The sequence below is a fragment of the Microtus ochrogaster genome, chromosome 8 (assembly GCF_000317375.1).
Source record: "Microtus ochrogaster isolate Prairie Vole_2 chromosome 8, MicOch1.0, whole genome shotgun sequence".
Lineage (NCBI taxonomy): Eukaryota > Metazoa > Chordata > Mammalia > Rodentia > Cricetidae > Microtus > Microtus ochrogaster.
The window spans coordinates 71,583,860-71,608,108 of NC_022015.1; the positions used below are offsets into that span (position 1 = coordinate 71,583,860).

Sequence of the window (24,249 nt, forward strand, 5' to 3'; positions counted from 1 at the left end):
CACACCCCTCACTTCTTTGCACCTTGCCCTCAGTATATCTTATCTCAGGCTTCACTATTGCTGGGACATGTCGTGATATTTAATTTGCATTTTAATAAATAAAGCTTTGCCTGAAGATCAGAATGCAAAGCAAAGCCACTAGAGGCCAGGGAGTGATGGCACATATCTTTAATCCCAGGATTTGGGAGACAGAGGCAGGCAGATCTCTGTGAGTTCAAGGCCACCCTGGGGTCCACAAGATTGATCCAGAAACAGATCCAGGTGGTGGTGGCTCACACCTTTAATCCCAGTGTTTGGGAATCACACACTTTTAATCCCAGCACTGTGGAGGTGGAGGCAGGAACAATATGGCTAGGCAGAGAGAGGAATATAAAGGGGAAGAGACAGGAACTCACTGGATTGTGGAGTCTGAGGATTCGTGGAGACAGGATCTTGCCCTTTTGGTCTGAAGATTTGGTAGAGGTAAAAGGTCTCTCTAGTGGCTTGGCTGTTTTGCTTTTCTGACTTCCAACTTGAACCCCAATATCTGTCTCTGGGATTTTATTATTCATGCTACAGAGACAGGCTTTTCTCGTGGGCTCCCCAGCCCCACCTCAGAGTTAAGGGTCACGCAATTATGACAATGTATTACAATCTTCCGAGCTACACTGGCACACTGAGACCATGGCCATGCTCCCTTCCTCTTCACATTCTCTGCATCCTTTGTGAGCAAGGACTCAGTAAAGATCCTTAGTATGAAGGAAGGAAGGAAAGTGGGGGCCTGCGCCAGCAAGCACTCTGTAACCCCATTTTGTAAGCATCAGTCCTGTCAAATGACTTAGTATTGGGGAACCTAAAGACAGAGTGATACTTAGATAATCTAGAAAAACGCGGCGTACATGACAAACAAAGACATGGTGTGTCACTGAGCTGAGCGGTGACCTCTCACGCTGCACCATTAGAAGGAGGGATCCAAGAATTAAAATTGGAAATGGCAAAGAAACCACTAACCTTTGAGCCTGCAGAGAGACATCTCTTAGGCGGGAGAGGATACATCCTCATCTCTTTTTCCTTCTGACCACAGACCGAGATCGCTCACACACAGATCAAGAATGTGTTTACTCACAGGAAGAGGCCACATCTTCAAGCTGCTGATGTGTGTGAGGCTGTGCCCCAAGAAGGGAGCGGGGAGCTGCTCATCTCCTCAGGAAAAGGCTAGGTTCATTAGTGGAACAGCTGTGGGATCCTTAGCACCCAGCACTGGGGACAGAGGACTCAGGACACCACCCTGATGAAGGTTCATCGGCTTGTATGCTAGCAGGCATGAGATGGAAAAGGACACAGTGTCTTTAGAAACATCTAGTTTGCTCAGTAATGCCTTTGGGACCAGTGGGTTCAGCTGGGATTCAGCCAATCCAAGAGCATTGACCTGCAGGACACGCTGCCAGCACACACCAGACTACAGGTGTGCCATGTCTCCTACAAATCCAGAAACTATGGTAAAAGGTGTCACGTTTCCCTTACAGAGCTCACGGGTGAAAGGCAGGGACCTGGACCCTGTAGGTCAAATCCCTCCTTTACTAGGGAACCACTGGCTATTGGTCCCAGGCTCTTCTGGATCCCCTCAGCACTGCAGTCATTTTGACAGCTTCATGCCGCACCACCCTGTCACCAGCTCCGTGCTGGACTCTGGAGACAGATGGACAGCCAGCTGGAAGCTCTCTCAGCATGCAGTGCTCACTGGCATGGAACCCAAACCAAACTCCCAGGAAGAAGGTCTCCAGAACCCTGCTGGAGGCACGCAGAGTGGGGCACCAGTTTCCGGAAGGTTCCAACTCCTTTAATGCTGGCTGGCCTAGGGAAGGCTTGCTCCGGGACAGACAGACACACTTGGAACTGTTCTGTATGTGCCTGTGTCTGGATATGTCCCAGATAATAAGGGAGAAGTGTGGTCACTGGATCTGAGAGCAGGGACCTGGCCTTGCTGTGTGTGGGCCTGGGTGCTGGGCTTCAGGCAGGGCCTCGATGCCTCTTTGTTGCTGTGTCTTTCTTTTTGGGTATCCGGGACTGCTTTGGCCTGCTTCCCTGTCCTCGGCTGGGAGCTTTCTGCACAGGGTGCACCTGAGATGTGCTTCGATTGAGTTGGAAGTTGACCTGCAAGGGCAAAGCAGAAGCTAAGCGCCCATTTGGACTCTTCCCCCATCACACCAGGTTCTAATGGTAGGTCCTACGGACTTGGCAAGTATTTCCCAAAAGAGTGGTGCAGAACCAACCACCAATGGCATGAAGTGTGTGGCTGGATGGACTAAATAGTAACAAAAAATCCTATCTACACCTGCAATCACAGTTTTGCTTATACCCTGCTTAGGGCAAGGGTGATGACGGAAACCATCTTAATCTCTATTCCCTCCTAGTGGCTGCGTGAGTCACGGGTACCATGCCCATACACGTCGGTGAGTGTCTCAACCTTCTGCGGCACTGCTTGGCACTAGGGATAAAAGAGGTGACAGAGATTTCCTGGCTAGACTTTTTTTTCTTTCTGAGATAGGGTCTCACTATGTAGTCCCAGCTACTCAGAACTTGCTTTGTAGACCAGGCTGACCTAGAACTCACAGAGATCCAGCTGCCTCTGTCTCCTGAGTGCTGGGATTAAACGTGTGCATTACCACATCCTCCTGAATTCTTAAGCGCAAGATTACAAGGGCATCGGTGTGATCTAAGGGCTGTGTACAACTGTTCTCTAGCCATGGAACACATTTGGAAAGATGCTGTGGACTTGGTGGGGGACAGTGGGTGTGGGGCACTGGGTGTGGCTATAAAGCCAGCCCAGGCAGCAGAAGAGGAGGGCGTGACCCCAAGTCCTAACTGCACTCCCCTGGGGCTTCCCTGGCAATCCCTTCTTGTAATAGTTTGAACTATTGAAACAGCAGGGAGTTAAAAACACGCCCTGAGTTTCCTGCCTCTTCCATAAAAATCCATAGCCAGGTTTTCTGCTCGCTCTGTAAAGGGGAGGGGAGTCGGCGACAACTGTGTGAGACCATTTCCTACTTTCTATTTAGTAAATACATAAACCCTGGAAAGGAAGAGAAGAGAGGAGACAGGCCACAAGAGGAGGAAGGGGCACAGGAGAAAGAAAGGCTCGACCATCTGCAGGGAGGTGGTGACAGCAGAGAATTCTGGGCCCTGGGAGAGATTTTAATCCTCTTAATTGTGAGATGAAAACTCTTTAATAAACATGTTTTTTTTTCTTCCCTGGGGAAAGTGGCTAACTGCTCTAAAATTCAAATGGAAGCGAAGCAGCCGCTAGTGCAGTCAATCAACAGACTGGCAGTGGCTACTGCCACATCCAAACGACAGACTGCGCCTCTGGGTCATACTTGACACAATGAATGGGTACACTAGTTTATTTAAAGGATACGGGGGTGAACTACTTCAAAATAAGCTTAACTCAAGAGGCCTTGGAGCTGTTTACATCTGGCAGTGAACAGGCTTGCCTACAGCTCACGGTTTATGTGTGTGGCTGCTGCTGGGCTTTAATTTTAGGGTGCAATGGGGAAGAAAGGGGATTGCTGGCTGGGAAATCGGGTTCTGTGTAATGGAGGGCCGTCTTCTCTTCCCCTGGCTGTCAGTATAAATCACATGCCATATAAGAGCGAAGGCCCGAGTTTGAATCCCCACAAGCCACTTAAAGCAAGACTAATCCCAGAGACCCTGCAGCAAGGCTGGAGGCAGAGGTGGAGCATCCCAGGCTAGCTAGCCTGGAGCACACATACTGTGAGCACACATACTGTGCAGTGGCCGTCAAAGACACACACTGCCTCAGAGAAGGTGGCAGGCAAGGACTGACACTCGAAATCATCCTCAGACTGACATGCAAGTGCCATGGCATGTCCACACCCTGTCCTCCCAATACATACTCATACACATCATATAAATCACACACACACACAAGGGGCGGGGGAGAGAATATGTAGGAGGTGTTTGGGGGGGGGCAATGATCTGTACATTTTGGAGGAATTTTAAAGGACCTGAAGCTCTCTTTGCTCTGTGGCTTATAGGGTTCTGCGCTCAGGCAGGGAGCATAGAGTGAGTCCCTGAGACTCATTGGGAGGTGACTCCCACCCCCTCCATCCACCCACTGTGTGATACTGTACAGTTACTCACAGGTAGTCGTGAAGGTTAAAATGGATAATTCCTGGAAGATCTTATATAGTATCTGATGCCCAGAAACTACCCAAAAGGCACTGCGTACTCTATTCAAATATATGAGCCACCTGAGGGCGTGGAGGGCTGACAGTCATGGCCCCTTAATGTTCTGAGGTTCTGGTGTAATATTATCGACAGGGAAATGTTCGAGGCTCTGAGTCAATGGTTCTTTGCTTCTTGTCCTACCCATAAATGAGAGCTGTAGAGAGTTGAGAATTGGAGGTGGCTGGTCCTTGGTGGCAGCAATGGGAAAGTGATCCTGAGATCACAGGGCACAGACGGCTTGCAGAGCGCCACCTAGTGGTGGACCCTGTTAATGGGAAAGATGCAATCAGGGTTGCCTGGGGCATCCGCAGTGCCCCAGTGCTTACTGACCAGCCTTGTGCACCTCTATGGACCTGTGCTTTGCCTTTGCAATCCTTGAGAAGGAAGTGTTAGCACTAATATACAGAGGAAGAAGCAGGATAAGAGAGACAGGCTGTGCCAAAGAGACAAATCAGGAGAGTCAGGGGGAACCCAGCAACGGGGCTGTTTAAGATACTGCATGACATTTACAGATAAGGTTACATTCGGCTCAGCCAGACTCACCAGTGTTGGTCCCGCAGGTCCCACGGTCACAGTCACTGTTTGGGGGTCGTACCCTGGTGCCTTGGCGGTGACAGTATAAGTCCCCGGAAGCAGCAGACGGAAGTAATCTCCATGCTCACCTAAACGTCAGAAGGATGTAACTCAACCAGCTGACTTCAAACCTACTTCAGAGTGAAACTGGCTGTGAAAGCGGTCTGGGGTCTGACCTGACCACGAGCCTGTTTTTTTTTTTTTTTCTTTCTTTCTCGAAGCATGATGAAACCTGTAAACAGCTAAACCATTCAGAAGTTCCTGGGCTGGAGTTACTCCTGGGAAGGTTCATGTTGTGCTCTGCCTCAAACTACAGTCCATTCTGGATCCTGGGTCTCATACAGACACATGCTCATTAAAAGTCGCCAGGAAAGAGAGAAGGTGGAAACGTCTGTTAATATTCTGCCTGGTAAGAAAACTTCCAGCCCTCTGACATTTGAAAAACCATTGCGAAGAAAGAGCTTCTGTTTGAAGAAGTAGTACCCCACGCCTAAAGCTGTATGGAGGCGGACTTCACCAGAGAGAAGCAGAAACAGCTGTGGTGAAGAGCTGTCAAAGAGAGACACCGACTATCCTGTAGAACTGTGGGTTCTCCCGAAGCTGAACCGAGGCCCTGGAAAAGCTGAGCGGCGCACAACCTGTACCAACAATTCTGAGGGTCCGGGTGAGACAACCGGCGCCCAGGAATGTTACACCTGTGAGAGACTAAACGATCCCTAACAGTCTGGCTTGAGCGTCTTACTTTTCTCTTCTCCCCCACCTCCCACCTCCTCTCTGTGGTGAGACAGCAGGGTTTCATGTGGCCCAAACTAGCATCAAAGTTACTACGCAGTCTGGCCTCAAATTCATGATCTTCCTTCCTCAGGCCTTCTGAGTGTTGGCATTACAGGGTATACCACCATGCTGGCCAGAGAATATGGTTTTTAATGCATTTTTTAAAAAAGCAGGGTCTTATATATAGGTCCCAAACTAGTTATATTACCCAAGGATGGCCTCAAATATATGACCTTTCTGCCTCGACCTCCCCAGTTTAGGATTACAGGTATGTGTTATGATGCCTAATTTGTGTGGTGCTGATCTCATGCATCCCAACCTGGTCTTAACTTCACGCCGTAGCCAAGGGTGCCCTTGTGTGCTCCCGAATGCTAGGATTACAGGTATGTGCCCCCACGCCCAGCTCATTCAGTGCTGGGAGTGAATCCAGAGCGTCTTGCATGCTAGACAAGTCCTTTACCAAGCTGTACCCTGGCCCTGTAATTTACTTTGAAATACTTTAGCAATGCAGTGTGTTATTATGCACACACTGGACAGTTTAGGGTATATCCAGAAACTGTCATTATCTTAACTGGGGGCTCACACTCGAGGGTGATTAGCAATTGTGTTACAAAAGCTCCATTCTAGACACTTCTTCAAAGAGGCTGTCTCCACCTGTAACTAACACCAGGTGCTTTGCTAAGTAGCACAGCGATGGCACTAACGAGAGGAGTGACTTCTATTTCGCCTAATGGATGCTGAAAATGGGGCCTCTCTGTGGTAGCCGTTCTTAGTGGTAGCTGTTCTTAGTGGCTCTGATGTTTTTACAGACCTTCCCACCCTTGCTTAAATGGGTGACAACCAGAAGCCTGTGCGCCTGGGAAAGGTGCTGAGGTCTGATCCGTACGCAGTCCTGTATGCAGCTGCTGGGCTGGAAGATTCCCGGTTCCCGGCCAGATTGAGGTGACAGAATTCTTTTAGAACATTGCCTTTTCCTTAAAGAAGTCCTCCACTGAAGAGGCTCTGAGACCTCCTTCGAAGACAGGAAGATTTCGTCCGGCCTGGACAGGCAGCACGAGCTATGAGATGCCTGCCCAGTAGTTAAGGAGGTTGTTTTGAGAAGTGGGTAGCCACCAACATCCATGAAATAGAAACTCCTGAGTGGTGAGCGGTTGGACTCAGCTGGGGACTTCGCCATACTATTCTTCCATGAGATGATTCTGTACCTGTTGGCATTCACTGTCCCTCGACAGAATCTAGAAGCACCTAGGATGAGCTTCTGGGGAGGCCCATAAAGAATTATCTTGACTGTGTTAACTGAGGTGAGACCACTCACCCACTGTGAACGGCATCATTCCCTGGCTGGGATCCTGGGCTGTGTGAGCGAAGACAAAGAGCTGGGTCCTCACGTGTACACATTCGTCAATTTGTTTCCTGATTATGGATGTGAGTTGGCCAGAGGCTTCAAGCTCCTGCCTGCCACCTTGACCCCCGACTGGAATGGACTAGACCCTGGAAGTGTGAGCCAGAATAAGCCCTTTTCTCCCCTAAGGTGCCTATTTTTTCAGAGTACTTTATCATAGCACCAGCAAAAGAAATCAAGACAGCACCCTTCCAGCAGGCTCTAGGTCAGCCCAAGATTATCCTCCACTGATGACCTCACCCCAGATCAAGACTGTAGGAGGAATCTAATCGACCAGCTTTTCAAGAACGGACATGTGGAAAAGGCCTGAGCCAGAGGGCAGACTAAACATGAGTGCCAGCGTCCTTCTCAGCCTGTTCCACACTGCCATTATTAATTAATATCGTCAAGCCCAGAAACACTTCCAATAAGACTCTCCACAGTGATCCCTGAACTCTGACTAGGAGCTCCGTTTGCACCGATGCTCGCCGCTCTCAGAGCCTGCTTGCTCCAGACAGAAGTGAGAGAATTTCCTTAACTTTGACTGCTTGATGCAGTACTTGTTTTGTTCCCATATCCAGCATCCTCCCTTCCTGCAGGGCCTCACCCTGTGTTCTTGATGACTGGTCTCTCTGGCTCACAACCGGTCCCCAGTTCTACTGAAGGAGCCGTCCTTCAGTACCTACCTACCTGAAGTGACATCATGATTGATCCCAGCGACAGAAATGACAGCTCCTGTGAGGTTGTTAGAGTTCTCATCGAGCACCATGCCCTTGATGCCCTGGTGGACCTGCAGGAGACAGTGGCCAACAGCGGGTTAGAACAGCTGCGTGGTAGGCAGGAGAGGCTCTGGCCTTTCTCGTGGGTCCCCACGTCTGTCTTCACTAACGCCAGGGCAGCAGCCTCCAGAGCAGGCTTTCACTGTCCTGCCAACCCCATAATCCCTTCTGGGTAGATGGAGTGAGTCTGCTAGACTCTCAGTCACCGTGTGCCTTCCTTCTCAAAGCCCAGCTCAGAAGGCTTTAGGCTCCCGCGCTGCTCTGTAAAGCTGCAGTCCCCATCAGCAGCCGACCTCATGACAGGTACCCTCTGCCTCGTTCCTCAGATCTGCCTCCATTCCAGGCACACTGCTAATCTAAGCTTTTTACATTTTTATTAATTTTATGGGTTTGGGTATTTTGCCTGCATGTGTATCTGTGCACCATGTGCGTGCCTGGTACCCAAAGAGGGTCTCAGACTCCCTGGGACTAGAGTCACCATAGAGTCCCCAATGATTGTCAGCCACCATGAGGGTGCTGAAAGCCAAACTCAGCTCTTCTGAAAGAGCAGCCAGTGTGCTCAACTGCTGAGCTATTGCTCCAGTTCCTGATGGTCTAATCTTGAATTTTGCTTATATTAAAAAAAAAAACACCTTTAAATTGTGATAAGGGCTGTCGAGATGGCCTAGTGGTTAAAGGTGTTTGCTGCCGAGCCTGACAACCTGGATCTGATCCCAGGTCCCAAATGGTAGAAGGAGAGAACAGACTCCCTCCCACAACCTGTCTTCTGTTTTCCAAACAAACACCATAGCATGGATGCACACACACACACACACACACACACACACACACACACACACACACTTTAAAATAAATTGTGATAAAATCCCCATACTGTAAATTGTACAGTCCAGTTTATCAAATACATTTGGAATGTGTGCCCAGTATGACGACTCATTTCCAGAAGTCTCTTCATCTGACAGCACTGGAACTCCTCCCCTTAAATAGTAACTTTCTATCACTCACTTCTGGGTTTTGAAAACCCACCAATCCCTGGGCTCGCCCCAAGCTCAGGACTTGAAATCCCACCAATACCCACCCTGGAAAACTCCACCCCCAGGAAACCCTTTATAACTCTGCCTTTCTCTCAGTTCCCTGCTGCTTCCCACCTGAGCAGAGGCAGCCACTCTCTTGGATCTCTCCCAATAAATCTCTTGTGTGAGGTGTGACCTTGTGGTATTCCTTGGTGGTATCCCATGCCAGAATACCTTCCCCTCAGAGCTGCGACACTTACACCCCCACCTTCCGCTCCTCCGTCCCAGCCACCATTCTGCATTCTTCCTCTCTGATTTTAAGAATTGTATCTAAACAAATGGAGTCGCATAATATACGTGTTTATGACTGGCTTATTTCCCTTAGCATAATGTCCTCACTGTCCATCCATGCTAAGGTATGTGTCAGAGCTTACTTTATTTTGAAGGCTGAGTAATTTTCCTTCCTTCCTTCCTTTCTTCCTTCCTTCCTTCCTTCCTTCCTTCCTTCCTTCCTTCCTTCCTTCCTGTCTGTCTATTTGATTCCACTTCTTTGGGATAATTTTCTTTCAACTGCTGTTTCCTTTGTGGCTCTGGAGACCCAACTCTGGGTCTCTCTCATGCTAAGCAAGCACTTTATCACTGACCTAAACTTCAGCTGATTTTTAGTTTTTCGGAAGTGCTGTCCCATTGTTTACACAGAAGTAACATAACTTTCCACTCCCAGCAGCTGTGCTCATGGGGTCCAGTTTCTCCACCTCCTCCTAAGCCTGTCATTCCTGTTTTTAACAGAAGCTGCTCCAGTGCATGTGAGTGGCAGCCCCTGTGGTTGGCGACCCTGGCTGTGGCAGCCCCTGTGGTTGGTGACACTGGGCATGGAAGCCCCTGTGGTTGGTGTCTCTGGCTGTGGCAGCCCCTGTGGTTGGCGCCCCTGGCTGTGACAGCCCCTGTGGTTGGTGACACTGAGTGTGGCAGGCCCTGTGGCTGGTGATGCTGGGCATGGCAGCCCCTGTGGTTGGTGACACTGGGCATGGCAGCCCCTGTGGCTGGTGACCCTGGGCATGCTTTCAGATGTGCAGCTTGGCTTTTCTCACATATCTACTTTGGAGGACCCTGCCCTGCTCTCGACACCTGGCCAGCCTGTGCCCCTCCGCTCCTTGGACTCTTAGTTTAAGAGTCCCCGCTACCACACGGCTTTCTTCATAGCATTCCTCTTTTCAACACTTTACAGAACTTACTCTCTTATTTTGTTTATTGCCTGTGCTCATTAGAAGGGCAGTTCCGTACAGACAGAGACATGCTTGTCTACTCAGAATCCCTGGCTCTCAGTAAAGCTTGGACAGACAGCAGTGCTCCAGGACACTGGGCAGAATGCTTGTTGCACTGAGTCAGAGCCAGGGCCAGGCCTGCGTCCATGACAACCCCAGCCACCATTGGAAACACCTCTCCTGCAACCACAAAAGTCAAAAAATGAGATCTTACCTGTTCCAAGAACTGGATTAAGGCTTCCCGGTTACCCAGCCACTCCCGCGGCAGCTCCTCCTGCCGGGGGAACTTGTTGCAGCTCAGCTCTAGTGTGATCTCAAAGCAGTTGGTGTGGAGATAATTGAAGTCTTGCATTCCTAGGGAAGGAGCCCGTAGTGGGTCTTTGTGTGGAGCACCCACCGTCACCCCACCCCATCTTCCTCTTTAGTCACAATTTCTCTGCTACATCTTCATCACCTTCTCTCCTACCTCCTGACATCTGTTAACCCTTATCCTACACAGAGTTGTTCCTCCGGTCTCATACGTGTTTGTATGTCTAACTTCCCAAGGGGTTGATGCAGGGTCAGATACCACACGCTGAGACAATCATTGTGATCGACATAATTAACTTAGTTACTCTAGAGACTGAGCCAGTTTGCTTCAGAGTAGAGAATTTCTGAGGAGGCACAGGCCACGCTTTCTCAGAGGACAGGGAAGGTGGGAAGGAGAGAAAAAAAATAAAACAATCACAATTTGAAAAAGCGTATCTAATGATTCCGATTTGGGGGTGGAGAGGCTGGTTTCCCAATACAAAGTTAAAGAAATAGAATCTAACTGAATCTTCCTGATGTGTTATCAAGTTGGTTTGGGGCCACAAGTCTTAACTTCTCAGTAACCCAGTGACGCCATGGTTTTTCTCCTCTCCGCTCTCCCCAGGACCAAACATCAGCTCAGCCCTCATCAATACGGGTGGCTCAGATGTGAGAGTATGGAAAAGATGGCTGTGAGCAACTCCTCTAAGACGCAGCTCCTCCTGCAGCCTCTTCCCTGTCCTTATGGTGCAAGGTTCACAAGCCGATCCCAGGCAGGTTCAGGGAAGAGGCGGGACCATGTGCACCCCCTACTAGATCTCCCTATCTTTTGTTATCGATGGCCAATGCCCATGCAAGTTCCTGCTGTGGGTAGCTGATAGCCCCAGTAGAGAGAGCAGCCACCAAGGGGGCAAGCCCCTCGGCTCACCTGCTGTTGTCTGAAGCTCACCTCTGTGCTGCTTTTGAAAACAGAGTGTTTAGAAGCCAGGTATTTCAACTGCTTTACTTAAAGTATCAAAATTATGAAGTGAGTGTGTTATTGGGATTAGAGACAGGAAAAACCAAAGCACAGAGGGGCCATGCAATTAGCCTGAAGCCACACAGCTGGTGCACAAACAAGATGAATTCCAAGCCCATTTAATCTCAGAGATCACACCCTTTGCCACTCGGTCTCATTTTCCTCCTATGCCCCCGCAGATAAGGGCATAAAACAGTAGCTGGACAAGCCCACACATTATCGCCTCCTTGGTCTGTTAGGATCACAAATAGGCTATTAAATGCCAGCTGGGGAGCTCTCTGTTTCTCCACCCACCCCTACCCGCCATGGTGCAAAATTCTATAGTATTCCCTATGAGTTCCTGAGGAGGAAGCAATGGCCATTCCCAGAACTCCACTTACCCTTGCTGAGAGAGTACCAGGACGCCCCGTTGGTGATGCCGTCTGGGAAGTAATCGCCACAGTTCCAGCCTTGGTGCATCCAGCCATGCGCATAGGAGTAGACCTTGGCCAGCTAGAGAAAAGGCGGAAAATGAATGCAAGCAATCCCAACTCACACAGCCCTGGCTGAGCCTAACTAGGGGGACATCAAGAGGCTACAATGTCACCAAATACATTATCTGCTTCAGTGCAAGGAAGTGCGATCAGAGACAGAGGAGGTGATGAGGTGGTGGTGGTGTGCGCGCACGTGTGTGTGCGAGTGTGCATGCGAGTGTGCATGCGTGTGTGCATGCATATGTGCATGCGTGTGTGCATGTGCAAGTATGTGTGAATGAGAGTGTACATGCATTTATGTAAGTGAGCATTTATGTATCTGGACTGCAGTTGGGAATTCTACAGTCCTTCTTTGCCTCTCTCCCTCTCTGTTGAGTTTTTTGAAACAGGGTCTCACTCTGTTGCCCAGGCTGCCTTTGAACTCAATCCTGCCTCAGCTTCCAGATGCTGCAGTTGCTGCGAGGAGCCCTGTATTCTGGTGTTTCCACTTTCTCGGGGATAAGTCTGTCACATTCAAAGGGAGGGGTGGCAGCAGATCATACAGGAAACCCTTTCAGTTGGACCATTTTCTAGATGAATTCAATGACAGCTAAAAGATGTGTGTTGGAAAGAGATGCGCATGCTTAGACTCTATGATCCCATTACTTTTTAATGCTTTTTATTTTTCTCTTTTGTTTTTTTGAGACATATTTCCCTGGCTGGCCTAGAAATGCCTCCTAGGTACTGGGATTAAAGGTGTACATCACCATGCCTGATCATTTTTTTTTATATAATAGTAGACAAAATGTTATTACTGGAGGAAAAATGTATTAATTTACTGCATAGCAAATTAGTGCCATTCTCTGTAATTCATTGATAAATTATAAACATTACTAATATTATCTATAGATACATTCACATTTTATGATTTAGTAAATTTTATTGCAAAAGATTCTGAATTTACAAAATATATTACTAATATATAGCTCTCTATATTCATCTTTTAAAAAAGGTGTGTGTGTGTCTGTGCCTGTGAGCACAGTTGCCCTTGGAGACCAGACGTGTTGGCTCCCCTGGAAGTGGTTTTGAGCTAACAAACATGGATGCTAGGAACAGAACTGGGGTCTTCTACAAGACTAGCAAGAACTCTTAGCTAAAGACCCATCTCTCCAGCCCCTGTTCTATTGTTCTGTATTATTAGTTAAATCTATTTTTCATTAAGATGGGCATATTATCATAAAGATGTAAATTAGATTCTCTCAAAATTCCTCTTTATTCCACTAACTCGTGGACAGTGGAATTAGCCTTCAGGCATATTCTCACTTGCCACCAGCATAACTGTTCTTCACATCACGGCAACTATAAAATGTCTTTTATCTAATCATTCCTAGATTTATGGCCTGTCACCCGAAATAAAATGTAACTTACTAGACAGCCCCTCCCAAGCAGACCCTGCTTTCTGTGACTGTCTGTGGACTTGTTACTATGGGTCCTGTGTCTCTGACTTGAATCTCCTCCCCTGAGGCCCAAGTTTCCCTGCTGGCATGAGCTGCCATCCGGCATACCGTCTGGAAGAGCTGGTCATCTGGCGTGGGGGATTTGGAGGTACGGTGGGGACCTCGGAAACGATGATCAAGTGACTTGTCGTATGGGTAATTGGCCACCACAGCCCCGCCATGCAAATTGGCCGAGAGAACGAAATTTAGGGAACGAATCCACTGGATCACCGCCCGGGTCTCCGGTTCCACCTGTGAAGACGTGAGAGTTGGCAGCCAAGGTGTGGCTGAGTTGTCACACGGTCCTTTGGAGAAATTCTGTCAGGAAGAGGCTGGCAGGGACAGTGAGTCTCACCCCTCGCCCCAGATATGAAAACTGGGGCTCGGAAACTTTGACCTTGGTGATGATGATTTCAAAATAAAGCATAGGGGACCCCTTCCCAATGTGAGATGTGTGGATTACGATGCACGGACTAGGTGCAAAGGGAGCCTCCAGGGTAGTGAGACTCTTCTGTGCATACGACAGTGGTGGACACTTCCAGCATGTGCGCCCACACCCACGGATGCTGTAACACCAAGGGGAATCACTAGTGGGCCTGGAGATTGTAGATCCTGAGTGTTGGGGTCAGGCCAATGTAGGTGCAGAGACTGTAACTAACACACCACTCTGGGATACGATGCTGAAGGTGGGATCAGCGAAGGAACAGGAAGTGTGCAGGAACTCTTTATATATTTTTTTACTCACTTTTGGGAGAGGAGAGGAAGGAGAAAGGAAGGGAAGGGGGAGGAAGAAGGGTGGGGGAAAGGTGGAATGAGAGAGCAAAGGTTTCCCAGTTTATTCCGTGCAGCACGGGCTGAGCTTCTTTGCAAAACATTTATGATTCTAATCATATAAACCACTTGCTTGAAGCAATGACTTTGGCCTCCTCTCCCAACACATCTGCCACACCATTTTAGTGACACTCTGGTCAGATCTACATTTCATAGACTAGACACACGAAGCTCTACTTAGAACCACTTTGCTAGTGACTGGCAGTATTAGGAAAACCTTGACCCCACTGACTCACAACACAAACAATCCAGCTGCCAGTGCTTTTCCTCCTCACAGACAGGCTTGTCTGGTGACCTCTTGGGGTCAATGAGTTAATGGCTCTTCTTAGACCAAAGGTCAGTTCTAAAGGTCCTGTCTTTCCAGTCCCCAAAGAGGTTGGCTGGAGAGAGTTGGGTCTCACACAATCAGAATAGACACATCAGGTGGGAAGGGGGTGTCCTAGCAATGTTTGGTGATTACATCATTGTGCAAAGTCACGGAGTGAATTTACAGAAACTAACATGGCTTCGTGACCAGGGATCACTGCTGTACACATGACCTATGTTGGAGAAATTGTCATTTTATGGCATATGGCTATAGGACTAAGAGCTCAGGGCCTTTGATGCATCCTTTCTTCTCGTTCCAAAAGGACAGCTTCCCATCATTCTTTTCCCTCGTGGAACACAGGAGAGCTCCTACTGTTACTTTTCTATTCTGAGTTAAGCAGAGGACTGAGTGAGAGGTTCATTATCTTGTCTTATACAGAGAAACAAGTTTAATAATCAAAACACAGGGCTGTAGAGACGGCTCAGCAGTTAAGAGCTCTTGCTGCTAGCACAGGACCCAAGTTGGGTTTCCAGCACCCATGTCAGGTCACAACCACCTGTAACTCCAGCTCCAGGGGACAGGATACCCTCTTCTGGACTCTGGAAATACCTGTGGCTAATGTGTACACACCCTCACACAGATACATAGACTCCCACATAATTATAAATAGACAAATAAAGCTTTTAAAAATTCAGAGCATGAGCCGGGCGGTGGTGACGCACGCCTTTAATCCCAGCACTTGGGAGGCAGAGGCAGGCGGATCTCTGTGAGTTCGAGACCAGCCTGGTCTACAAGAGCTAGTTCCAGGATAGGCTCCAAAACCACAGAGAAACCCTGTCTTGAAAAACCACAAAAAAAATTCAGAGCATGGCTCATGACTATAATCAGTGGAGGCAGAGCTAGAGAAAGAGATGTTCAAGGTCAACCTCATAAAAAAGTTTGAGGCCTGCCTAGGTTACATGATACCTTGGCTCAGGAAATAAAAAATTACCTATGATATTCTTCGGGCTAGATACCCTGAATAGGACCATGTTATTTTTTTTTTTACTTACTTAACTGAGCCAAAATGACAGCTATAACCAGAAATCCAACATATCAATATGACTTTCACATCATTTTCTAAAAAGATTATATTTTATTTTAAATTATGTGTGGGGGTATGTCCACAGGATGTGGGTCATCAGAAGTTCCTGGAGTTGGAGGAATTTGCGAGCTGTCCGGTGTGGGAGCTCTGGAAGGATGGTGGGCACTTTTAACACTGAGCCATCTCTCCAGCCCCCATTGTTTTCAAGGTGAGAATATTGACCTTATCCACCCAGGAACGTTCCTCTCCCCAGTCTCTAAGCTTGGATAATCACAAATGGAGCGTTGGAACCATCCCACCCAGGAAAAAAGTCAGGGCTGGCAGGGATGCTCCGAGAATGGCGGTGGTTACTCCCACCCAGCAGTAGAACCACACGGGTGGACAGGAGGTCCACACCTTCATGTTACCTAGGGCTTGCCAAATGCTGTCTCCCATTGTGAGAGCAAGGGAAGCAAGGGGAGCTTTAAAATGCAAAGGGTCACATAGGAGAAACCATGAGTTAGACACCCCGAACCTCATTCTATAGCTAACATTGTGAATGTCTGATTCACCACCAGTAGGAGAGACTTGTCTATAGCATGCTGGAGCTTCCTGTCAGCAGTTCAGGATCAGCAGAAAGACTGTTGGGATATGAGTCAGAAGGTCTGTGTGTGTTCATGCAGATGGGTGTGTACATGAGGGTGTGTGTGCGTGTAGGGAGGACAGAGGTCAAAGTTGGGTGTCTTTCTTGTTCACTCTCCACCATACATTTACATTTTTTAAATTGTGCTTCTTTTGTATGCACACGTGTGTGTGCATGGGCACATGTACACGGCACCCTGATGTTGAGGTCAGATGACAACTTGCAGGAGTTGGCTCTCTTCCACCATGTGGGTTCTGGGAATCAAACTCAGGTCTTCAGGCTTGGCAGAAGGAACTTTGCCCACTGGGCTGTCTCACGAGACCTAAACCTAGCTATCTGGCATGGTTGTGAATTCAAACTCAGGTCCTCATGCGTTAGGACAGGGACTTTACCAATTAAGTCATCTCCCTAACTCATGCCTAGGCTTTAATATTGACTGTTGGGGAATATTATTTTAAGATGTGTTACATTCATTTATGCTCTAGAACATTGGTTGAATGATGCAAAGATGTGTTGGATTCTTTTATGTTGCATTTGTTTAACTCTGTGAAACTGTGTTACTTTCCCTGCCTAAAACACCTGATTGGTCTAATAAAGAGCTGAACGGCCAATAGCAAGACAAGAGAAAGAACAGCCAGGCTGGCAGGCAGGCAGAATAAATAGGAGGAGAAATCTGGGAAGAAAAGATTGGAAAGCATAAAATGAAGGAGAGAAGAACACCAGGTGCCAGCCACCCAGCTACACAGCAAGCCATGGAGTAAGAAGAAAAGAAAGATATACAGAAATAGAGAAAGGTAAAAGTCTAGAAGCAAAAGATAGCTGGGGTAGTTTAAGTTAAAAAAGCTGGCAAGAAACAAGCCAAGCTGAGGCCAGCCTTTTATAAATAAGAAAACATCTCCGTGTGATTTATTTGGGAACTGGGTGGCGGGTTCCCAGAGAGCAAAGAGTAAAATATCCCAACTCCAATTGATTCCTTCGATTATTAGCTATGTGAATTTAATTTGGGGCTATAAACATAGTAACTGTCAAACAGGGCTAATGTTGGTTACTATTGCTTGTCACATTCATGGTCCAGTGCTATGGTGACCAACTGAAACAAGCTTGGGAAGAGCTCTGAGAACTCACCAAGTGCAGGCTTCTCCTCCTTTACCACCACCACTGCCAACCTGCACAGCCAACAGGGACTTGCTGCCTGGAGGCTCTGTGCTGCCAGAGAGAAGAATCCAAAGAACCCTGACAGCTATTCTTCTTCTAGATAATTAACAAGGAGGGAGTTGATGCTTAATTCTTTTTTTAAAGATTTATTTTATTTATTATGTATACTATGTTCTGCCTGCATGTTTGCCTGAGGCCAGAAGAGGGCACAAGATCTCATTACAGATGGCTGTGAGCCACCATGTGGTGGCTGGGAATTGAACTCAGGACCTCTGGAAGAGCAGCCAGTGCTCTTAACCTCTAAGCCATCTCTCCAGCCCTGATGCTTAATTCTCGATAGTTCTGTTGATGTGAAGAATGCTTAGCATCCTGCAAGCAACTCCAAGTGGCAATTTACTGGCGTCTGTTGCCATCTCCTACCTGACTTTTCCAGTTGTCTGGGAGGGGTAAGTGGTGGTTGGGGCCGCCATACTTCTCGTTGTAGTAGAAGTAGGTGTTGAGGTCAGGGAAGTTGCGGTTCAGGTCCACTCCATTTGCATTGTTCCTACCAACCAGATACCCAGATGTGCTTGGGCCCTGGCAGAAATGAAGACAGGAAAGATGAGCATTTAAGACAGAATCCTGTATTTCAAGAGTGTGGTGTGACTTTTAAAGATACTAACTACATTAGCTACTTTTTAATTTCTGTGATGAAATACTATGACCACAATCAATTTTTAAAAAAGGTTTAATTTTAGCTTACGATTCCAGAAAGAGAGAGAGATGGGGAGGAAGAGCAGGGAGAAAAGAGAAAGTGAGTTTATAATGGGCCAGAAAGCAGGGCATGGTTGACACACTACCATGACACAGGGCATGGTTGACACGCTACCATGACACAGGGCATGGTTGACATGCTACCATGGAACAGGGCGTGGATAACATGCTACCACGACACAGGGCATTGTTGACACACTACCTAACTCGGCTCGGTTGACACACTACCATGACACAGGGCACAGTTGACCTGCTACCACGACACAGGGCATGGATGACATGCTACCATGACACAGGGCATGATAGCAGGAGCAGGAAATTGGCTGATCACGTTTAATCACACACAGGAAGCATTGGGAGAGAAGAGGAAAGAGCAAATCAATAAATCCCCAAAGCACGCCGACAGTAACACACTTCCCTTAGCAGGACTCGACCTCCTAAAGGTTCCAAGCCCCTCCCCCCAAAGCACCACCAAAGTGGGGACCAGGGGTTCCAATAGGCGAACCTATGGACGAGGATATGTCTCATTCAAGCCAACACACTGACTTAGTTTATGAAATGATGTACTATTATCGCCCTTCACATATCCAGCACCCCCCTTGAGTGGTTCAACTGTAGACCTCCATGAAGTTCTAGGGGATTCCAGGGAAGCTCTAGTGGGAGCAACTCCTAAGATTGCTTTACAGAATCGCGTGTTTTAAGAATGCAGCTCAATGCATTTTAGTTTGCGAGCAGAGTGGGGGAAACACCACTACAGTCAGTCATCCTGAAATCATAACTAGAATATTTGTGTATATCAAACAATAACCCTCATTCCCGGTCACAGCCGCTACTTACTTTTACCTGGGTGCTAAAAAGCCATGTTCTGTTTCTGCGGATTTGTCTTTCTCTGTACATGTCATGTGTAGGTGCGATCATTCGTCACATGATCTGTCTTTGAGATTCACCCATGAAGCACCTACTGGGACTTCCCTCTTTTTAATTTTTCAGTAGTGTGGGTTCACTGAATTTTGATTACCCACCCAGCAGTGACACCGTATCTGTCAGTTTCTTAGGGCTGTTGTAACAAATGACCACAAAACCAGAGGCTGCTGATGGCATCAATTCTCTCCAAGACCTGAAGGGTTAAGTTTAAAACCCAGGCATCAGCGTGTCATACTCTCCGAAAGTTTTGTCCTTTCTAGTTACTGGCGGTCATAGGCAGTCCGGCAGTCCTTGTCTTTAAATTTTATTTATTATTGCGGGGGCACGCAGGGCACAGTGTGCCTCCTGAGGTCAAAGGACAACTTTGCAGAGTCAGTTCTCGCCTTCCAAACCTTATGTCAGCTCCAGTGATTGAGCTCAGGTCCCTACTCTTTCACAGCAAGTGACTTTTACCTGCTGAGCCACTTTGTTGGCCCTGTCCCCAGCTTTCAGAAGCAAGATGTCTGCCAGGAAGTCTTGTTTCCTGCCTTCCTGGCCTCCCTCGTGTGTCTGTTTCTGTGCACCTTTCTTTTTTTTCTCTCTTCCCTCTGTGCTGGTTGGAAAGATGCCCACAAGTCTCTGGCCTCTGAATACTTAGTCTTCAGTTGGTGGCTGTTTGGGAAGTTTTAGGAGGCGTGGCCTTGCTGGAGAAAGTGCTTCACTGGGGTGAGCTTTGAGATTTCAAAAGACCCCCACCATTCCCAGTGTCTCTCTGCCTTCTGCTCTCAGATCAGGATGGGAGCTCTCAGCTGTCCCTGCCACCGAGCCTTTGCTCTAGCATCACGGATTCCTAGGCTCCGAAACTGGAAGCCCTCCCATGCTTTCTTTCAGAAGTTGCCTTGGTTGTGGTGTTTGTCCAAACAGAACAGTAGCTAGTACATCCATTCCCCAGTCCTTCCCTCCCGCCCTCCCTCATGAGACAAGGGCTTATGTATTCTTAAACTAGCTATACAGCAAGGATGATCGTGAGCTTTTGAGCCTGATCCTCCTGCCTCTGTTTCCTGAATGCTGGGACCGCAGGTGTGCAGCCCTCCTCCTGGTTTTGTTCCTCTTATATGGGCATCGATAATACTGGCTTTTGATTGATTGTCTAGATTCGTGCTTTGGTCAGGGAAGTGTGTTTTTGCAGGAGGTAGCCATCACCACAGAGACTTAGAACCAAAGTGCTAAGAATAAGTGACTGTTTGTTGATGACTTAGCCTTAGATGGGCCATCTGTCACCCTCCCAAGGCTCCAGGAACACCGTGGAAGAGGCAGAGGTGGAGCGTAAGAGGGCAGTGGAATGCCATCTCCCAGGCATGACGTGGCTGTTGAGTTAATGAGCTCACAGCAGCTGTATGTGGACGACCTGTGCAAGAGTGGGCTCTTCAAAACTCCCTAGGCCCCACCCCTCTCTGATTTACATGTAGTTAATGGTTGCTAGGGAGAAAGGGCTCCCAAGGCCCCGCCCCTCCCTGAAGAGCTATTGACAGTTAACGGATACTGGGGAGCTCTTCAGTGGTGCAGCCATAAGTCAAATGCTCGTGTTCCAATAACTGACCCTTCATCCATGCTCACAAAAGCAACCTTAGTTAAACTCTGGGTCGCACGCAGGAGGTAGAAAGGACAACTTTATAAACATGCATGAAAATGTCACCAAGAAACCCTTATGCATATGTAATTAACATATGCTAATGAAACCAAATTATGAAACACTAGGATTCTTTCCCTTTGAGTAGTCTTAAGCTTCTCGATCCCTTAATTTCTCTGTTCATACTTCTGATTTTAGCTTTCTTGTTTATGTTTCCCCCACCGACTCACTCACCCATTTAGTCAGCTGCCACTCACTTACACACTGCCAACCCAGTGCCCTCAGACACTGAGGAAAGAGCTAAGTATGATATCGCTCCAGCCTCCTAGGAATTTGCAGTCACTGGGGGAGCCAGACAAATGCATCAGTAAATACAGAGTGCTGTAACAGAGATGCGTTAAAACCCCCATTAGGGCTGGGCTGCAGCTGGGGCTCAGTTGTTTCGGGTGCTTGTCTGGCATTCATGAAGTCCCCTGTTCGATCCCTGGCACCACAGAATACCACGGTGGCACGCGGTTCAGAAATTCAAGGTCATGTTTTGCTGCACAGCAAGTTCAAGGCCAGCCTGAGCTCTGTGAGATCCTGTTTCAGAGAGGGAGTGAAAGGTCTGTGCGTGTGTGCGTGTGTATGTGGGAGAATCATTAGAACTGTTCTGTGTGTCCCTGGAGACGGGGACTAGTGTCCACTACAGCCCTACAGACTAAATGGGTAAAGCTCAAATTCTCGCTTGTTCCTGGAAGTGAGGTGAATGAACCTCACTTCCTATTGGCAAGTCAGAGATGCCATTCAAATTTTCTTTAAGAATATTTATCAGCCAGGCGGTGGTGGCGCACGCCTTTAATCCTAGCACTCGGGAGGCAGAGGCAGGTGGATCTCTGTGAGTTCGAGGCCAGCCTGGTCTACAAGAGCTAGTTCCAGGACAGGAACCAAAACCTACAGAGAAACCCTGTCTCGAAAAATCCCCCCCCCCAAAAAAAAAGAAAGAAAGAAAAGCATGGCGGTGGTGGCGCATGCCTTTAATCCCAGCACTCGCAGCCAGGCGGTGGTGGCGCACGCCTTTAATCCTAGCACTCGGGAGGCAGAGGCAGGTGGATCTCTGTGAGTTCGAGGCCAGCCTGGTCTACAAGAGCTAGTTCCAGGACAGGAACCAAAACCTACAGAGAAACCCTGTCTCGAAAAATCCCCCCCCCCAAAAAAAAAGAAAGAAAGAAAAGAATATTTATCATTCTCGGCACTTCTCTTTTTACATGGGCATCCTGCTCACATGGGCATCCTGCTTACGTGTTTTAATCTTAGACTCACTGAAAACATTATGTTTTAAAAAGTTCTCTTAAGTTACCTCTATAATTTCTGTTCCATTTCAAACATTTCTCTGACTTTTGAGCGGGGATTTTTTTCACTGCTTCTTGTTCTTAGCAGTGCAGCTCTTGACAGTCACTATTAGGAGCACTGGGCTTCATTGGTTGGTTTTGTGCACGACTGCTCATCAGGCTGGCAATGGAGGGCTTTCTGGGCTACAGGTTGTGGTTGGGGTCAGAGTGTTAACTTAGTATGTGTGAAACTTCTGGATTTCATCTCCAGCAAAGTCCAAAAAAAGGAAGAGGACGAGAAAGAAGGGGAAATAGGAGGAGTGAGAGAGGAAGAAGAACAGGAGGAAGAGGAAGAGCAAATCACTCAGCTGAAGGTTCCTAGGTTCCCATCAACAGAGCAAATGGTGTAATGGCTTGCTGTCGCTAAAGCGGATAGATGGTGGTGGAGCACATCTTTAATCCCAGCACTTGGGAGGCAGAGGCAAGTGGATCTTTATGAGTTTGGGGCCAGCCTGGTCTACAGAGCAAGTTTCAGGACAGCCAGGGCTACACAGAGAAATCCTATCTCAAAAACCAACCAACCAACCGACCAACCAAATAAACAAACCATGGCAGCTTTTCACCTGGAGCTCAGAAGCCTGAACTGGGTGTCACAGTGAGGTGCCAGCAAGACTCTAAGGGACTCTTTCTCTGACTTCCACGGCTTCTAGAACCCCTTCACATTTTTAGGTTTATGGTTCTTTCTTCCATCTTCAGAGCTAGCTGCGAAACACCTGAAGTGTTTCTTTCCTTCCCACCCCTACCCCTCCCTCTTCCACACTAATGCCCAAAGTGGCTGGGCTCCCTTAAGAGATCTAGTAATTTTGTGTCAAATGATTAGTGACCTCAGTTTTATCTGCAACCTTAATTCTCTCTACCCAAGCTATATAACATTTTCAAAGGTTTGGGGATTAGGATGTGAATCACCGGGGAGCCATTATTCTCCTTCCCTGCAAATGGCTAAGCATCTCCTGGGGCAGCCATGCAGACAATTTTTCTCTGCACAGAAGAGTCTGAGATCCTAGAGGGTCCTCTCTCAGAGCCAACCGTGTTCAAGATCTCCTCCCTCTGACTAAGAACACACTGAGCAGGCAGGGAAGGGGCCACAGGGGATTTCTGTTCTCTTTTCCGTCTTGTCTGTTGCAAGGATGTGGGCAGTGCTGAGCTGCTTCTCCCGCTTCCCTGCTGTATTCAGAGAAAGCGAATGCAGGATGGGGCCAAGCTGGAGCTCCCCTCTCCCCTTCTCTAGCTTTCTCCCTCCTCCGGAATGCAAGGCCCAGGCCTGACAGTGCTTCCCATGGGTTCTTTCTGTGCATCAGTCATTTCAGCAGAAACTGTGAGACTGAGTTAGCTTCGTGCTGGGCCAGCCTCTGGGTCTGGTAGGCACCTTATCTGCCTCCGCTCAACCAGCTTCCAGCAGGTTTAAAATACACTTCTAACTTAATCTTCCTTCCATAAATATTTAAATGCAGCTTTTTAAAGAACACATGTGCTGTGTGGACGGCAGCTAGATGCCTGGGCTTTTCTGCGACATTAGGGAGACTGAGCTGAGCTCTGGAACCCACATTTCAAAAACCCACAACCACAACGCAGGGTTTAAAGGGAGCCGCGACAGCACGCGGCATGTATGTTAGGAAATGAAGGGCAAGCCAGGAAGCGTGCTTCTGTGCATCTCACTGCAAGAACGACTCCAGAATAAAGAATTGGAATGCCGAGCACCCCACTAGCAGAAGGCAGGCTCTGGAGAAACAGGTGCCAGGCCTAGTAACTCAGCTGTGACCCAGTCACCTCCTGAGTCAGGAGGGTCCTAAGCTTGAGACCTGCTTCATGAGTTCCGAGTCTAGCTCGGGGAATTTTTCAAGTTCCTGTCTCGGAATAAAAATTAAAAAAAGGTTTGGGAATACAGTTTGGTGGTGGAATATTTGGCTAGCTTGTTTAAAGCCTCAATAGGTTGCTTGCGGGGGGGGGGGGACAGGAATCATCTAGAATTAACCCCTTCCCAAGATCTGGCAAAAGTGTGTGCTTTTCTGCTAAAAGTACAGGAAGCTGGGTATTCAGTAACACCCTCTCCCATCTGCAGAATTTTACAGGTTATCTGGACTGGTGTAGGAGGCTGGAATTCAAGCAGAGCCCACAGTTACCACAAGCAAGGCATTTCAGGGATGTTAACGTTTTAACCTTTAGCTTCTGCCTTTCCCTGCACCCCAGCTATTTGTCTCCCTCCCTCTTTCTCTCCCCCATTTCTCCCTCTCTCCCCATCTCTCCCTCTCTCTTCCCTCCCTCTCTCCATCTTCTATTTCTCCCCCTTCTCTCTCCCTCCCTCTCTCCCCCATCCCTGCTCACTCC

The 24,249-nt window shown here is 48.1% G+C and overlaps 1 protein-coding gene across 1 annotated transcript in view; it reads right to left on the reverse strand.

The window, feature by feature from the left end:
* Positions 1-1,797: 1,797 nt before the first annotated feature.
* Positions 1,798-24,249, reverse strand: part of Cpn1 (carboxypeptidase N subunit 1) — a 26,958-nt gene continuing 4,506 nt past the window's right edge. Inside the window, exons 3-9 of the mRNA XM_005352329.3 lie at positions 17,689-17,844; positions 13,339-13,521; positions 11,702-11,813; positions 10,230-10,369; positions 7,649-7,748; positions 4,774-4,892; positions 1,798-2,133 (exon numbers count right to left, since the gene is read on the reverse strand). Of these exons, the coding sequence (XP_005352386.1) occupies positions 1,990-2,133; positions 4,774-4,892; positions 7,649-7,748; positions 10,230-10,369; positions 11,702-11,813; positions 13,339-13,521; positions 17,689-17,844 (954 nt within the window). The 3' untranslated portion in view covers positions 1,798-1,989. The remainder of the gene's footprint in view (positions 2,134-4,773; positions 4,893-7,648; positions 7,749-10,229; positions 10,370-11,701; positions 11,814-13,338; positions 13,522-17,688; positions 17,845-24,249) is intronic.